Here is a 19214-nt window from a genome sequence, read left to right as displayed (position 1 = left end):
GAAGGATAATAAAAATTGTTTTCTGTTTTACAGACATGTACTACGCTTAGTTGAATAAAAAAAATAATAAGGACACGATAATATGGCACACTAGGTGATTTCAGAGCACAACTATATTTATTATTCAATAATCAATACTTTGCCATAATTCTAATGGCCTCTTTCGGATTACATATCTGTAGAGTACAAAAGAGTGAAAATAATACAAAAAAAGAAAAATTTTTTAAATAATGTAAGTGTAACGTTCAAACAATAAGGAAATTTTTATAATTTTATTCATGATATTTTTTACCATGACGACGTTGGGATGACAAGCCGCTTGGACTGTCCTGCGCTCTTAAAAATATTATAAAAATATATTGCGGAGATAAAAACAATCCACAACAAAAAATAATAAACAAAAATGTAAAAAGGCCTCTCCGCGTAGCATAAAGAAACAAGATCAGGCAAATTACTAACAAAAAAATCATATTTCCAATAAAGCTAAGGTCACATAGTAAAGTCATAATATTAAAGACTACACTGGCTTCAACTAATCACCTAATGAGTTTTAATTTAGAATACTAAGTGTTTACCCTGGCGTATACACATAAAAAGTAAAAAAAATAACAATAGTAAATGAATAAATACTCAAAAATAAAAAAAAAAAATTAATAAATGTTGACTTTTATCATGATGTGTAGGCATATTAAAATACTCACATGAGTAACATTATATCTATGGTAACTTTGTGCCGTTGTAAATCTTAACAACAATTTTTGATACGTTATTTGTAGTGATAAAATGAGTTGAATAATTTTTAGAAGAATTTCTGTAAGAAGCCAATTGTCACGATGACCCTCTTGACAGTGAAAAAAATATAATTTAATTGGAATATTTGGAAAAAAAACACGAAAGTAAAGTGACATAAATTTAATTAAACTTGACAGCTAAAGAAAACTCTGTTCGAATAAAAAAAAAAAATATGTTTACCTGCTTTACGTTAAATAGTCATTATTAAACTACTATTTGCAAAAATTAGAAAAAATTAAAAAAAAAACAGTCAAAATCGTGGCCAGATCGCCAAAGCTCTGGATATACAATAAGTAATCTTACGTGTACCTATTACACGCACCCAAGTCCGTATATATTATGGCATTATACATGTATAAATGCAAGTTTAATACACATATTTTGATGTACATAAAATTTATATGGATGTAAATCAAAGCCTTTCGCTGTCGTTCCAGCTCGTGTTACTAACACTTTCATCCGGCGCCTCCGCGCGCCTCTCCTTACACTGCCTGCTCAGCAAGGTGTATTTGACGGGTGTAAGAGCATGTTAACGTGACGTTGCTTAATAATCGTACGCCCGCGCTTTGTATGTTTTCCGATGTTCTCCGAGACGCGATGTACCAATATTAATGAGATCTAATGAAATTTTAGGGCCCGAAGAAAGTTACGATGCATCAGGTATGGGCGCGTCTCTCGTGTATACGTATATGTTTGATATTGTAATGATCGGTTGGCAACGTGACTTTGTGTTTCTCTGCATTTAAATGATAATAACGAGTCCGGAGCGAACGAAAAGTTTCACCGATCAAAAAGAAAGTCGATCTAGTTATATGTGCGCCTATGCACGCGCGTTTGACTCTCCTTCGATGTTTATAATATATAGTATAGTTTTCGACTTGGTCGCGAAAATGAAGTAGCCAAGCGTTTTTCACGTTGAAGTAGTGGACGTTGATGAGCAAATTTTTTTTCTTCTCTCTATCCTGATTAATTGAGTATAAATTTTAGTATGTAGAGAAGAGTACGTAGTACTTATTTTTTAAAGAATTTATTGTGTGAAAAGTAAAATTTCACGTTACCCCCATTTAAATAGCATTTGTGTGTTTTAACTCTGGGCCTTCGCGTATTTTTAAGGTTGCAACTGTACGGTTGTTGGAGCAATCATTTTTTTAGTATAATTAAACGAAATTTTTTAGGATGTATTCTTCAAGAATGTATACCAGTTATTGGCTGTTTTATTACTGGGACATAATTTAAATGTGTGGACATATACTGGTACTTCTACTTTTTAACTGCGTTATTGCTGGTAACAGGTGGCATTTTGTCTTTTGGGAACATTTTACTTTTTTCATCCTATATTATAATATTTACTACACTGGACAGCCATTTGTAGTTTTCTACTGCAGTGCAAACAGTAAAAATCACTGTACTTGTTATGAAAATTACAGTATACGCGAAGAGTAAAAAGTCCCTCGAGAATAAATTGATGCCAGTTTACAGCACTGCCACAGTCATTTTTTTACAATTTTTTTGCTCTCAGTTAATTCCGTACTAAACAAGTTAAATAATGATGGATTATCCGTTATTGAAATATACCACGCGCGATTAACCGAAAAAAAAAATACCTGTACACGAACATTGCGTGTACCAAAAAAGAAAAAAAAAATTACCAACCGTCACAGTATACGGATTACAACAGCAAAACTCGCTCAGGTATTAAATAACGTCTCAATAAAATAGTGCCCTCGCGCTTAATACATATAAAATGCACATACGCGAAATATCCGAGCTTTCTTGTAAGTGTATATATGTATACATGCACACAAACTTGTGCGCTGGCCCCCGAGAAAGCGCGAAAATCCGCTCACTCATTAAGTATCGCCCGACTCCACCCGACGAAAAAGCAACTGGGAAAAAAAAAAAAAAAAATGCTACACGGATTGTTTACTTCCTCTCCACGGCGAGCGCTGCGTCGTGTCCTTCGCACGTATTATAACACGGGATATCCGTATATACACACACACACACACACACACACACACACACACGGGTACGTGTGGAATATTGTCTCGTTCCGCGAAATCGATATCCGCGCGCCGCTGAAAAAGAGAATTTCGCGCCTTTCGTAATCTCCTTCGCTCTCCTCTCGCCGCTGTATACACGCAGGGGTCCGCTACTGCATCGAAAAGAGCGAAAGTGTCAGGAGATACGTAATCCGGGGATCGGATGTATGTTTTTCTTTTTCACTCCCACCGCGTGTATATAATACATAGAGGGGGTACGTGTTCAAAAGGGCAACGCACGGGCTACGTCGGTATTATTACGCTGGATGTCAATGTCGCGCCGTTTTCGATCGCGTGTATCGGGTGATGCCATCATATATATATAGGCACGTGGCGTTTCGAGTGAATCGGCGAAAGGTTGTATTCCGCGTATGAATGTAGAAAAAAAAAAAATCGCCCGTGCGTGACCTGAAATTTAAGAACCAGCTCGACGGAGCAATAAACTATCGATTCTCCGGCGTATTATGTATTGTTGGGCGCACACGAACGAAACTCGCGAGATCGCGTTCCCTACTCGCTTATAAATATATATACACGGACTCTTACTCTCGTCCGGAGTTTCTCGTTTATTGTAAGGGAATATTATTTACCATCGCGAAACCCGGTAACTCACCTGCCGACGTACCTACTTCACGGGGGATCGAAGAAAGCAGCTTATGATTGTATGTATATGTATGCGCAGAAGAGGTTATGTTACCTATACCGTATACGTGTACTTACGTCTCAATTTGAAAACTAACGTAGAAATATATACGTGAAAATTCTCCCTTTTTTCACGTGTGTATCATATTTGATCTGAACTGTCTATTTTACAACTAAATGAAACAACCACATATTCATACACCTATCACTTTTCTCGCCAATACAGATTTCGTTTGATTCCTGAGTTCTATGAGGTTATGAAATCTGATTGAAAACAATCAATAGAAAAATTTCTTTAATATAAAAGTATGGAGACCTGCGAGATTTTAAAGGAAGATAGAAGGATTTATATCATACTGCATTCTAAAAGGTCGAATCTTTGTTGACAATACTAATGACATCCAAAGTGAAAGATTAACGAGAAGTTTGGAAAGTAATTTTTTGAGTATCGTTACTTGTTAAGGAACTACAAAAAATCCATATTTGAAATTCATGCTCTGTGTCATATTTTTATTGCACGCTTACATACATATTATAAAAAAATACTGTAATCACAATGTATCATTTGTGAAAGTAAAAAATAAATTTTGAAATGGTTTTAGAGGTTATGGCGTTTATTGAATTGCACAGAAGATTATTATGAGTACTGACAAACAATTTCCAACTGTTTGGTGCTTGTAGGCCAATGTAGATACAAATCTACATGTCCTTTGAATCGTATCTTCTTGTTACTAGAAAAAGTTTAATTTTTATTGTCTATACCCATACGCTCGATCTACATAACAATTGGTCGACTCTTCACGTCTATTTTATACGAATCTCAAAAAGGTTTCTCCCGCTATCACGCGTCCAATCCAAAAATTGCGATCATACCATTTGATCCAACATTTTTTTTATCAACACATGCATTTCAGCTGATACAGGATAGGTACATAGCAATTAAAAACAAGAGAAAGAGAGAGAGAGAGAAACGAGCTTGCCCTTGTCCCTGCAAGGAACTCGTCAATAAAACCGTTCCTCTATCTGCATGGCCCATAAAGGCCACAAATGGTCCCAACTCGCGCGATAAAAGTGTTTACGACGACACACCTGATCAGTGCATACATATATACACATCACGGGTGGCGTTATAAAAATATCCACCCACAGTACCCACACCCACTTTGACAAGACACGCATAGATAATATATAAATACAAACAGTGCAGGCAATAGGTTACACGCGTATAGATATATATATATTTATACATCCATGTAACGCCAATTGGACCGCTCGTACACTGCACCGTATGTGTATATATGGTAACGTCAAATCCAATTGCCGGTCTCGTAGAACCTATACGTACACGGAGAAAACAGTATATAAAAGCGTCTGTCAAAGGGTTTTAAGAGACAGCAAAGAGGCTACATACATATACACAACTGTTGTGCATGGCAATGAACTTGGGGGGGAAGCCCCTTCTTCCCTTTTCCTTGAAATAGATGCAGGAGAGAAATAACAAGGCGCTCGTCTAATAGTACGGTATACACAACCGCACGCGTGTACTATCTCGCACACATAACCTCAACGTCCACCCTCGCGAGCTGCAGTTTTCCTTCGGGAATATGTATCTTGCACCACCTCCTTTTTCCCTCTTTCTCTCTGTTTTATTCGAACGATTCCGAATGCGGCAAAGTTGTTTGTTCGCTGTCGTTCGATGTTCTCCTCCTTTTTTTCGAGGTTAAGGGGCCCCACTCCGTGTACTCTATTGGTTTGCATAACTTGAGAGCGCGTGTATAGTGATACATACGTGCATGTGTGGAAATAAGTTGGCGAGGGATTTTCGAGCACGATTCCCGATCTGTACTTACCGTGCCTGGTGTTTCTATTTCTGCTCGCGTGTGCGTGTGTGTTGGACGTTGAGAGAGAGAGTCAGGTTAGCGCGGCAGAGCTGCACTTGTCTTTTTCGCTGGGGCTTTTCTTATATTACATGAATGCCCTACAGGTGGAAAATAGGAACATTTTCAAATAATTGAAAGAGGAAATTCGGAATGAACCGAGAAGCTGCGCCCGCTACAAAGTCCCGATTAATATCTGAAATCATTTTGGCAAAATTCATCTTAGAACATTTAAAAGTCCCTTGCGAGTCCATGGAGTGGACTTTCAAGTCTTTGCCACAGGTCCTTGCGCCAAAGTCACATGGTCATTTATCATACAATTTTTTAACCATACAGCATGTTTGTCTACAAAAAGTATGGTAATCGTAATAATTAACACGTCTATAAGGTAAATGTACCAATGCTTGGCCACCTGAGTCGGTCAATTTCTTAAGTACACCATCAATATTAGAAAAAGTACAAGTCTTCATCGGTATTATTTGATAGTTATGCCGCTATTCTAAACTGTAACCAGAAGAAATAATTTTTTGTAAACGCAGGAAACGTTACGTTGACAGATGTCCCAAAGCCTCGCCAGCCGATCAGTCACTTTCTAGAAACACTTTTGAAAAATTCTTGGATTAAAGTATCATCAAAATTAACAATAAAGTGTATATTGTGATTTCTAAGCGTGAATATTAAAAAAAATTTTTTTTACAGCTGCAGAAATTCGCGCGAATGGTTAAATTGTAATTGTAGCCCAGCTTTGGGACTAATTTTTTGGTGGCCAAGCTTTGGTACATTTATCTTAAATATTTGTTTTACATCAAACGGCTTGGCAATGATGCGGAGCAAAAAGCAGGGATAAATAATTATGATGATGAGTGAAAAACTCAAAACAAAGTTAGAAAAACAACGAAATTTCAACATTTAAGGTAAAGAAGAAATTATAAAAGAGGCTATTGCAGATAATTCTGTTGTAGTGATGAGGTTTTAGTGATGATAAAAATGTCTCACTCAAAGTCGTATTTCGCAGCGCTATCACTTCGGTTTGGCATTTTACGGCTGTAATTTGAAAAAAAATGAACCACTTACATCTCACTCGCACCTCCTATTGTAACTTTTAAAAACCATAAAACAGCTTGGAGGAGCGATAAAGATTTACATGAATAAATAAGGGAAAAAAAATCTTTATCCGTAGCAGCATCTAACAAATTCCAATCTGTACTGCCTTTTCAGTCTATATATATGCTGCGTTTACATAAAGTCCACTCGCCAAGAGATACGGAAGAATATAGCTATGCAGGCGCCAGGTTTTTAAAAGCTTCCCACAAAAATCGGTATGGTGAATTAAACCTCTTGCGCGCGGGTATGCGTGTATGTGTTGAAAAACAGAAGAAAAAACACCGTGGCCGACCTTCGCAAGGCGGTTGTACCTGTATACATGTAGGTAGGAGTACGAGCAAATCTACGAAAAACGTTTCTCCAGATGGAACTGACTAAGTAGATTTTAGCTAAGATTTCTTTCGTGCACAACATCCTAGTGTTAAGTACAGTTGATTTGGACTTTTTTGTTTTCAATTTCATTAGAGCTGTTTTCTTGCACCTCGTACTGCAGGTGTTATTGAACATAGTATTACGTTCAGTTTTTTTGTAGTTCTTTACAATACAAACTGAAGAACCTTTTTTATAAGCTTCATATCGATTTCAATATACCGATCAAGTCAGACAGGTTTTATAAACATATTTTTGAACTTTCAATATACATATAATGTACATAGTTTCAGACATATTTTTGCGCATTTTCCAAAATTTGAAGTTGCAATACTCCAATTAATTAAAGTATCAGTATTATTGAGGTATATATACACTTTTCGTTCTCCAGTTCATGTCACAAAAAGCCATAATTCTTTGTTTCATATACGCTGCCGCATGCGTCATAATTATATTCCTAACCTATATTATGAGGTTATTGTTGAGGTGTTACTTTGGCAACTGAGTTTAATAATTATCGTAGGTGTTGACGTCGAAAACCAACTACCAGCATTATTTTTAATTTTAGTCTTTACTGTATTAAGAACAGAAAGACTTCGTTCTCTCTTTTAAAATCCCCAAAAAATGTCTACACAAGCGTTTTTACTACATAACCTTGACTGTCCAAACAAGAGTATATATATAAGTCTCGCACGGCACCCCTTTTTCGTAGGGCCTCATCTCCAAACCGATTTTTCCGTGGACTTGCCCACATATGCACGACGCGTCGCGTATTCACCGGCGTTAAAATTTATTCAGCGCCGGGGAAAATGGGCCAGACGCGAGTCAAGCAAATAACCGAGCGAGATTTCACGGCGAGCGCCCGCGTTTATAAATACACCACCAAAAGTCTCCAACTCATATGCATACGAATATACGTATATATATGCACTGCTGGTGTATGGATATATATGTATCATGCACCATGCAAATGAGCTCCAGAGGTACAGTGAGTGCGCATTTGTGTTTCCGTACATGTACACACACTTGCACTGCATATTGTATAATTTTTCTCGAGAAACCTGCTGTAGGTGCTCGAGAAAATCGGCGATAGATCGACAACAGTATACACGCCTCGGTGGTGTATGTGTATACGAAACGGCTCTCGACTAAAACCTCGTAAGTACACCGGAGGCCTATATTGTGTCAGAGGCTGCGATTGTGCAACGCCGAAGTAAACGTCGCTTGATTCTCGACGCGCGCACTTGCTTACCGCGTCCGATTGGCTGTTTGGTCCATTAAATCCGTTTGGACTCCTTTTGAAAGATCAATCTGAAGTTTAGTGAAATTATTGGAATAATCAATTGATCGACGTCTCGCGTAATTAACAAAATCGTTACAGAATCAAAATCAATATAGATAAATGTTTTTAACTTTATAAAAAATATATCGTGTACTAGTCGAATCGGTAATATTGTACCTATACATACTTGGTTGGGTTAAAAAAAAAATAGATTCAATGTTATTCCTTTTTCTGATGGGACAACTTTGACAAAAAATGATATTAGCATTTAAACCGTTCGTCTTTTTCCTTCGCATTAACACCATTTTCTATTATAAAACGTATGCATATTTACTCTGATATTTATGGTAATTCTATATTTCAAACCTATTTGAAATCGATACTAAATTATATTAATTTTTTCATAAGTTCGCTAGTAATATTATTTTGAATGAGTTTTAAAATCGTTAAAACTTTTTGTTTCAAATCTGAAATCATTTCAACTCCTCTTGAAAGAGGAGATAGCTTGTCAACTGCTCCACTTGCACGGAATGAAAGTTATGCACGTTATTCCGTGCAGAGATGCTGTTGTAGAATTTCGATGGAAATTAAAGAGCCAATTTCAAGTAGTTCAATACTTTAAATAAATAATTTACAATGTATATTATAATTTTACGGACAAAAAACTCTGTAGAGAGTCATAATGTATAGGTTATAGGTTATAGAACTTCATTAAGGTTAGGTCGACTATGCATACATATACACACCTGAGTGTTACAAAATTTTAATGATTCATTCAAGAACACACGGGACCGACGGGAGCAAAAGATTTAAATCGGTAAGGAGATCGGTAAGATCGGAAGAGCAATTATAAGTGACTTTTTCGATTGAATGAAAAAAGAGGGGGAATATTATTGCCCACGCGGAGAGGCGTAAATAACATTAAGCGCGTTCCCGATCGAGTCGGGAGGTCGTGGCGCACGCGATTTGTACGCGTTACATGCGTGCGGTGTTCGACCGGTGCTTTTATGTAACATTAAAATCCATTCGATCCGGCATGACTGATTTGGGCGATTTAACTTAATTAGGGAAATTTGTTGCTGTTCAACTTCGATTTGGGCCGCGCGACGTCTCGAGTGTATACATTATGAACGAATTTTTTTTTCTTTCTTTCTTTTGAGTCATATGCGCGTTTGAGTTGCAGCTCAATTAATTTCGGTCTGCCGAAGAAAAAAAATTGATTATGTTGCTTCGGTGTCGAAGTTTCCAAACACTTGAAACTGCTATAAATTATTCCGTTTTGTTGCTCTATTAAATTGTAATCTGGTAGTTTATTAGAAGTTGAAAAACCTGTAATTTTTTTTTCTCTAAAGTAAAAATAGGATCTAAAAAATTGTACGCAACTTCGAGCCTCGCACGAATCGTTTTTATGCAACATCTTGATCAATTACGTCCAATCGTCTGATCGCTTGCAATTGCGCTTTTCTTTATTATTTACTAAAATATTCTATCGCGTTAGAATGTCTACTGAACTATTATAAAACATATTTTTTAGTGAATCTGACCAGTTTAATTTTCTTTGGATATTCAAAAAAATGTCATCCTGTTGTTTTTATGCTCTATAAAATGACCTATTTTAAAGAGTAGATTTTTACTTATTTGAATATCAAATTTCTAACTTGCATTAGTTAACAGTATACAAATTCCAGGTTATATATGATGAGCCTATGCTTTCCAATGGTTAGGTTGTTAAAGTGATAGTTGTATTTGTATTTTTTTTTTTTTTTTTATGAAATCAAGTTGAATCAACATAATTTTGATATTGTGAGGTTCTAAAAATGACAATGCATCTATGTAAAAAATTTTACCATCACAAAAAAACATGTCTATTTTCAAAAACGAGTAAAACTATTATTTTCACTTTGTTGCATACAATTCATTAAGAGGACAAAGGGATTAGAAATATTTTATTATTTAATAACAATACTACACTATTCAAAGAAAACAAAATTTTTCTAACATTTTTTTTCTGATTTTTAGTCTGTGTGAACTTATATTTTACCTATACAGTTGTTCCATAAATAAATAATAGTTAAAGTTTTTTTTTTTTGACACAAGTGGCATGGTAAAGTTACAAAATGTAGTCATAAATACAGTGTAATTTAATTTAATATTAACTTTCATCAAATACAATTATTCATCTCCTTCTTTCATTATATTTTTTTTAAGAAGCAACGAACAGAATCGTACTATTTAAGGTTCTTATACTGTTGATTTATTTCATTAAATATATCAAATAATACTGTAATATAATACAATTGTTTTTTACGAACACCCTAAAATAACCACGTAATTTATCTTAACCAATAACACAACGAATAAAAAACTGTTACTCAAGGGACAATAAATTTTTCGAAAATTGTTACACTTATTATTAATAAAGAAACATCATTTATTTCTAATCAAATAACAGCTATAAAATAACGTGCGTAAATCACACTAAAAATCAGTCTTTAAACATTTTTGTAAAAAAACGTAGTTACTTTGTCAAAACCTTCAATCGCATCATGCTCACAAGTGCACTGTAGTGCACAATAGCATGAAACTCTTTAGATCCTAAAAAAATTGTAAGCCCATCTTGATCGACCAACAAAGATACGAATCATTTTACACGAAACAAAAAATTTTTTAAAAAACAGACGAATAAATACCATTAAAGCGTATACACTCGCACGCTCCGCAGCATCAATTACTCGCATCGTCTTTTTCCTTCACAAATCATCCTCCGTGCACCCCTATATCTTTCCCGACGACGCATCCGAAAAATCCTCGCGGCACAAAGTTCCCCGCGTATAATATATTAATAGCCCAGCCGCGGCGCACAGAAGAAGAATCTTCGCCCACTCGCATTACACGCGCGACTCGACAGATAAGATAACGCAACTGCTAACGCTCCTTGCCCCCCTTTTTTCCCGACCCTTAATGAAGCACCGCATAAATTTATCCCGATTCCTCGGCTAGGAGCCGACAATCGCACTGCAGTGCCGGAAAATAAGATCGCACCTCTGGATTTTCTCGCACCGAGTATGCTATTATCATTATCATTGTTTTTGTTTGTTTAACTTTTTCGCGCGTGTAATTTCACGCACTGCTTGAATTGTGGCTTACCGTGGTAGCCAGTAGGGGGCTGGATTAATTTTAGTCGCACATATACACATATACGCAGGAAGATTAATAACGTGTGATACCACGCGCGCACATGTATATTTCACGCGTTTTTTTAATAACTCGGAAGCGCGTGAATTTACACGCCAAGCGACGCGAGCGTTTTTTTTTTTTTCATCTGCCCGAGAGATTAAAGGCAGAAGAAGAGGAAGAAAGGGAGGGGAGGATAAAAAAAAATGGGCCCTCCGACGCGGCCTTAATTACATCGGAACGACTACTATTTCGCGTCGTAACGATATATATTTCCAAGGCAACATAACCTCAACCGTCAGGAAAGAAACCGTGAATGAGCTCATCATGTCGCCCCGTGAATGCGCGCGTCGTTAAAGTATTTACAACTTCTCACTCCCCCCCCCCTTCTGCATCCGTTGAGCTGGTACTTTACAAACTTTGCGAAATTTGGACAGTCGTAAACATTAATTCGCAATTACGGAGCACTTATACGTATGGGTACAACAACGCTCGCTGTTGTAATGCTTTCACGCGTGGGTTTCGCGGAGAGCGGGAAAAAAAAATAATTAGCTTTTTTACCCTTCCCCCAGCCTGGGTCACTTTGTTTTTTTTTTTTTCCTCTTCTTCCTGTACTGCATTATTCGGGCTCCACTGATTTGTTCAGGCCCAAAGAGAGATTAATTTTTGGGCACTGGGTAAGACTGTAACGGTTCTCTACATTGTCGTGCTCCGCCCCCTTGGCCCTCTCTTTTTTTCCCGTGTCGTGAACTCGCTTCGTTTTATTTTTTAACCTTATTACTTTAACTTATGCCATAGTCGCGAGTTTAATGTGGATTTGAAATCGAAGAGGTTACATGCCACTAGCATTTGTTCGGTTCATACTATTTGTTCCATTCTTGGAGTTTGTTCGCCTTGTTTCTACTGTTTAAATGTTGATCACACTGCACATCTGTTGATAAAATCGTTTGTAAGATTGGTACCAGTATGATAAAATCATGCATTTCCTAGAGATACAATTCTCACGCTAACATTATGTATTTATTTTTTGATGATTTTTATCTAAAAGCCAAAAAACTATGCAACCCATCGATCGGGACAGTGGAATAGATGAACCAAACAAATAATATAAACGATACGTGGAGTGGTTTAACATACCTAAGATCAACTAAAATATTCTAAAATTGATTCAGTAAAACAAGATTGGATCAGCGTGCTGGGCATCGGAATGACGTCACCTAACCTCCACGTAAACGTAAAGATCGAGATAAAAGCGATGTATCTACATCGGTCCCTTTAGTAAAGCGATGCAAACTTGATACATTTTTCCATAAGTACACAGGTGGGATGGGTGGATTTCAATCTTATCAACAAGAATCTCAAAACTGACTCCTCAAATCTACGTTCTGACACAACGTATTTTCTATCACTTGATTGATGAATATCTTACTAAGAATTTGCAATCCATGATCGAATAGTTTGACGAGTGGAAAAACAGCGTGCAACCGTGTACAATGACGCAGCCTAGACGTACAATCGGTCAATAAATATTTATGAACTTTTCGCATACTCTTGTTGTGTACACACAACGACTGCTTGTATACACACGTATTCGCACGTGTATAGGCTCTCATGTCGCTTCGGCTCATTGTACAAGCGCGTGTATTACATATTTCACCCGGCGCCGGCCGGCTTCTCGCCCCCCCCCTCCCCATCCCTTCCTTCTGACACGCTTTTTTACTGTTCATTGAAATTCAAATATTGCACACTAACCCCCTTCCTTCTTCGGTTATTCATGTATTATTACAGGACCCGCATGCACGTTGCGTACCCGTATAATTATGCAATTGATATTGTTGATCTTAATAACTGTTATGAGAAAGAGTGCATATTTTAATCTCGATGTTGCTTCTTTTTTTTTCCTTTAAGAGCAACGATTTTGTGCGTGAGTGAGCTCAGTTTGAGACTGCTCATTATAATCTGGTATGTTCGATTACTGTAATTAACGGTTATATGATGATTTTTTTTTTTTTTTTTAAGGAAGAGTGTACTTTTAAATGCAACTTCGAACGTCATTGAACCAAAACTTTGATTGCAGAATCATTACCAATCCATTTAATTTTAAAATCAGATAGAACTATTTATAATTTATAACCTCAAAACTATACAGCTGACTAAAGTGTTACTTTCAGTTGACTGAAATATCGTATGATTAATTGATTCACCAGTAATTGTATTTAACCAACTTGAGTTTGTAAAAAGTGTATCAGTACACAATTATACAGGCTAAAAGGCTAAATAAATATGCAATGACTAACCACCTGTTAGTAATGTCGTCAAATTGGAAAATGTCGCTCACGTGAATATTTTTCATAATGAGTATTTTCTTTTTTGTTTTCAAACGATCATTAACAATATTTCCGAGCTAATAACCCAAAAAAATTATTAAATTCAAGGCACAGATAGCGAAACACATCGTCGATAAGAACGAAGAACAAAAAAAAGACAGTCTCATTAAAAATTTTTCGTAAGAACTGCACCAAGTAACATCTACATAATTTCGTCCTCACAGGAAAACGGCTGTTTGTACTCGCACATAAGATGGGGCGAGGCCTTCGTCATAGTCTACAGTGTGACGTGCAAGCGCAGCTTCCAGGAGGCTCGGGGTCTTCTCAAGCAGCTCACCGATCTCAGGCTGCCGTCCTATTTCACCGCACTGCTGCTCGGCAACAAGCGCGATCTCGATCACGCTCGGTGAGTACTGTACCTACATTGTTCCACGTGTGTATGTTATCGCTGTTGTTGCGGTTTGTAAAAGATTTTAATTTTGTTTTTTGTTGGCGAGTTTCCGGTAAAAATCGGTTTGAGATAAACAGACGATTATGCATTTGAAAATCAAAATCCAACTGAAAACAAGCGCGATACCATCCATCCTCGTGAGTGGATGTTCATTGTTGAGAACACGATTACTCTGACGAGAAAAAAAAAAAACACGATCTTTTCCAAGTTACACGGTTGCTGATTTAAATTAACCTTCATACCTGCTGTTATCAGTCACATCATATTATACCGACCATAAGCGCATATAGTGGAACTTTAGTATTTTTCCGAAAATTCAATTACGCACACCCGCTCTCTGACCCTTTTCATGCAACCAAGGGAGATAAGCACGCACGCATTCTCGAAACGTCACGTCATCAAGCCCAGCAATGCATAATAACCCTGACCTCGACCCTGACGTCTTGACATCGCGGGATGAGCTAGGCTGACGATTCCTCGAACGTGTACCGTCGGATAAGTATTTGCGCTCTCGGATAAGAAGACTAGCTGATGCGTATTATAAGACAAAGAGACATCCGTACGGAGGGCAGAAGAAGACGAGCGCGCGTAAGAAGAAATGAAAAAATAAACAAGTACACGTGTGTATACATGTATACACGTGAGCACGGGGAAGAACCGGTTTTTCTCATTTACGGGCGCGCGCACGCGCATATAAACTCGGCCGGCTCTTCTCTCTCTCTCCTACATTATAATCCGCCCCGAGCTTTTATATGAGCACAATGCGATTTGAAAAGATGAGAGATGCTCTTACGGTGGCGCGCTTCTGTCACACTTCTTTTTTTCTTCATCCTTTTGTCAAAGCCGAGTGCAGGGTTGTCGCGTGGGTGTCCCAATATAATATTCTCTACACTCGAACAATGAGGGGTTTGCAGATATTTTTTTTTTGTTTCGCGTTTTTTCATCGCCGGTAGCGACAGCTCGAGGCGTCGAATGAAATAAACGGCTTCGTCTCGCATATCACGGTGACTACATACGATACGGTGTTGAGGATGCGCTTCGCTAGCGACACGGCTGCTTTGATTTATAATGCATTGCGTATAGAGCCGCAAGTAATTGTTAGAACGTATCCCTTACGCGACGGGTGATCGATGACCGACTTGGCGCTGAAATTGAATTTCAGTGAAATTTTTTTTTGTTGGTGTAGGCTTAGCTGGTATTTTGTTTGTTTGATTTTTGTTTCTTTCAAGTTTCTGTTCGGAATAATTTTTTTTTTTGTTGATTGTGAGAATTTTAATAGAAGTATATAAACAACAAAGATGTGGGCTGTGATTTACGTTGGTTCGAAACAAGTTTGAGAGTGTCAGTTATAATTGTTGCACCCATGGAAATCCATTAGTTTTTAAAATAAAGTCAATTCTCACATAATTTTATCGGAGAATACGAATTAAGGACGTTCATCACAATTAGCGTGGGGAAACTAGAAAGCGGTTAGGGGGAGCGAACATGCGGCAGCACCGGCAACTGCTTTGCATGGACGAGTATACTTATATACATTCAATTGAGCCTGTTCTTTTATTTTGTTGCAACAACTTGTCGATCCCTCTAAAAATTTACTAAATCTTTTATGACGTTGCGTCATGCAAAAAAAAACTTGTACCCTTATATTTAACTAACAGAGCGTGTATTGGATTGTAGTAAACACTATTTACTGATTTAAGCCAGTTCTGAAGAAATTTGCAGCAATTTTAGGGGCTTTAGGTCATCACCACATTCGTTTGTCTACTTCAATTGAAAACACGCTCTGTTAGTTAAGTAGGGGTACCAAACTATAAAGTACTCTCCACATCTATAAACTTGAACTGTACACATTGAGTAAAATATACAACCATATGTAATGTATGCCTGTGTTGATCGATGTGTGCAGTAATACTTGACAGCTTTGATGTCAAGCTGACTGCACTCCCACACTCTGGGGGTAATTTTTTATATGATTTCTACTTATGGGTCTTCGAACGCTTTATTTTTGAACGTGACTGAAGTATCGATGCTTTATTTTCAAACTGTGGTAATAGTGTATAACTGATACGTAAACGTCATGAAATTGATAGGTTCTATCCAGCTAGAGGGTTACTTCTACTACATATTTATGTTATGAAAAAAAAAAAATTCTCAACAACACCCCAACTTCCTTTTACGACGAAAAAAAAAAAATAAACGAACTCTGTTTTACTTAACATCCAATAAAAAACACCATGAATTGCTTCAGAATGCAAAAGTCTCAAATCACTGTAAAAAAAAAGACACCTCGTAAAACTGACGGCAGTGGTAACTTACCGTTTTAACCGTATACCGCTCGTATATAAATACACACGCGTGCGCGTATAAACTCACTGTCTCCGCCGGACTCTTCGGGAGTCATAATTCTCACATCCCCGTAATATAATGAACAAGTACGTGTGTAGGTTGGTACTTACGCACGCGAGGCGTACACAAAAGCGAAGACGCGCGAGCTACCCGCAAGCTCTGCTTGTTTGAGTGTACATAACGGGTTTTGTGCGATAACTGGTATAAGGAGAAGTCAAAGCGTTGCGGCTATTATTGGCTTTGATTGCGTGGAAATTCTAAGAGAAATCGCTACTGTATCGTAGCGACATACTATTATTGTATAGTAACCGTTGTTTACACGACGCGTTTTATAAATCGTGTAAAAGATGTTAGCGTTACTTACTGGCACTGTTCTATGAGAACTTTGATTTTCGATCCGAGGGAGTAATTTTGTCAAAACCGCAAAGCACAGTTCTCGAATTTAAATGAATTATACGATTGAGGTTATGCTTTCAGAAATGTTTAGCACAGTCGTTTTTCTCGCAAAGAGTAGTTACATTTTAGGTATTTCTTAGAAGGAGTAACAGTACCATTTGTAAATTTTACAAAATTAGTTACAATAAATAATGACAAGTACTAAGGGCTATGCTGTTCAAATTGACTTTATTTGAAAAACGACGTTTCGACTACTCCAAGGCAGTCCTTATCAAGTCACTAAAAATTAATATACAGCAATGGTAATATGAATATGTATATAAAGATGTACGCAACAGAAAACGCACTAACAATGTATATAAGTTTTATCTTTACTTACAATATTAAACAATAATCGCAGAGTGTCGTCAATGTAAGATGTTTATTCTACTCAACTGCGATATAGTACTATATATGGGAATTATTTTTAAAGCTAAGTGAGAACATGTGTGTGTAGTACTACAACAGTGGTGAACCTGGTGTAGTACAAAATCAGCGGTAATTTATGAAACTGAGTTTATTTTTACTTTAAAGAATCAAACTCAATATCAAGGAAAGTGGCCACTAACTGATAAATAGAGATTGATGGATATAAATTGTTATGAATTATCAAATTATGAAAATTGTTATAAGTATTTGTTTATATAAAATTCAAAAACTGAGCTTAAACTTTGTGTATCTGTAACTTTGTTAACTGTATTATATTTTTTTATAAAAACCATTTCTGATATTAAACGCTTATAAAAATTTGGTTCATTATCTATAACTTTAAAATTATCAAAATCAAATGAGTGGCCATTGTCCTGTACATGATTGAAAATAGCTGATTCGTTCTTTTTACTTTTCACATCTCTCTTATGTTCATTTATTCTTTTTGATACGACTCGACTAGACTGACCAACATAACATTTATCACAATTTTTACATTTAATACAATAGACTGAACAAACTTTATCCTTATTTTTAATTGAGTCTTTTCCTAATTGGTTTAAGAATTTTTGTTTATTTACAGATTTAAAAATGGTTTTATAACTTACTTTATTTAATAAACTTTTGAAGTTACTATCACAATTTTTTATATACGGTAAAACAATATAGTTTTTGTTATCATCATATAATTTTTTATTTGAATTATTATCATTATCATTTTTATTATTATAATATATAATTTTTTTTCTTCTCTCTGCGTGTTTTTTTATGAAATCGGGTGGGTAATTGTTTTCTTTCAAAATTTCATATACCTTTTTTAGGTTGTTATTGTGATAACAAGTGTCTGACAATTTAATTGCACGATCGACCAAAGAATAAATCACTCCAATTTTTTGTGACAATGGAGAGTGTGACCAATAATTCAAATATAGGTTTGCATGTGTTGGTTTCTGAAACCAATTGGTTTTAATGCTTCCATTATTATCCCATGTTAAAGTCATATCTAAATAATTTATGCTATTGTTATTAGGTGTCTCCATAGTAAACTGTATATGCTTATCAATTGAATTCAAATAATTTAAAACCTTGTCGGATTCCGAAATCTTAATGCAAGCCAACAAATCATCTACGTAAACTTTTATTAATTTAATTAAATTAGTTTAAAAATTAGTTACATTCGTGTTTTTGTAAGAAAAACTTTTCTATGCTTCATAACGAGAATTAAGATATAGTAAACTGTAACATTATTAAAAATTGATACTCGTAAGTAAATAGGCGGATGGATTTTTTATCAAAAATAAGAACCGTAAAATTCCAAATTGTTCTGTTACTTCCTAGTGGTGGATTCACTATTTTTCAGTAAAGGAATCACCAAAAAATTTTTTTTGAAACCTTTAGAAAAGAGTAGAACAAAGCATTTCTAAATACTCTTATATATTTAACGCAATCGCACACGATATATCTTTTTCGACATTTTCCTTGCATAACCTCCGAAACTATTTATCCGTACGTATCGTAATCAAGATTTAATGACCAAATCAAAGTTGGATGCAAAAAAGCAAAAAGAGAACAAACATTATGATTTTCCACGTGTGAAACCAAAGCCTCGTGTGGTATACGGCGTTCCCAAGATGCAATGGTCATGCAAAAAGGTGGGCCTCAAATCTTTTCTAAAGCCCATAATATACACCCAGTTTATGTCAGCGTCTCGATTTACGATATTGCAACGTCAATCGCAATTGATAGGCGAACCTCTCCAAAAGAGAGGAAGGGGGGGGGGAGTTGAGTGTAAAATGAGACAGTCCACAAGTAAACACAAAACCCGAGACGTTTTAGATTGATTGCAGACATTTTTTTCGGTCTGTGGTGGTGGTCTGCCGGTTTCATTAGGTGCTTGCCACAAAGTTGCTTCACCGTATCATTGGTCTGAATTTTTTTCGTGAT

At 36.4% G+C, this 19214-nt stretch overlaps 1 protein-coding gene across 1 annotated transcript in view; it reads left to right on the top strand.

Annotated features, from left to right (window-relative positions):
• LOC106641451 (ras-related and estrogen-regulated growth inhibitor) overlaps window positions 1-19214 on the top strand; it is a 115599-nt gene that overhangs the window by 88270 nt on the left and 8115 nt on the right. The window contains exon 4 of the mRNA XM_014355876.2: window positions 13834-14015. Coding sequence (XP_014211362.1) covers window positions 13834-14015 — 182 coding nt within the window. The remainder of the gene's footprint in view (window positions 1-13833; window positions 14016-19214) is intronic.

Source organism: Copidosoma floridanum, unplaced genomic scaffold (assembly GCF_036245765.1).
Source record: "Copidosoma floridanum isolate Cflo_tuat_1 unplaced genomic scaffold, Cflo_Japanese_pri ptg000035l, whole genome shotgun sequence".
Lineage (NCBI taxonomy): Eukaryota > Metazoa > Arthropoda > Insecta > Hymenoptera > Encyrtidae > Copidosoma > Copidosoma floridanum.
This window is presented reverse-complemented; position numbering and strand designations above follow the sequence as displayed.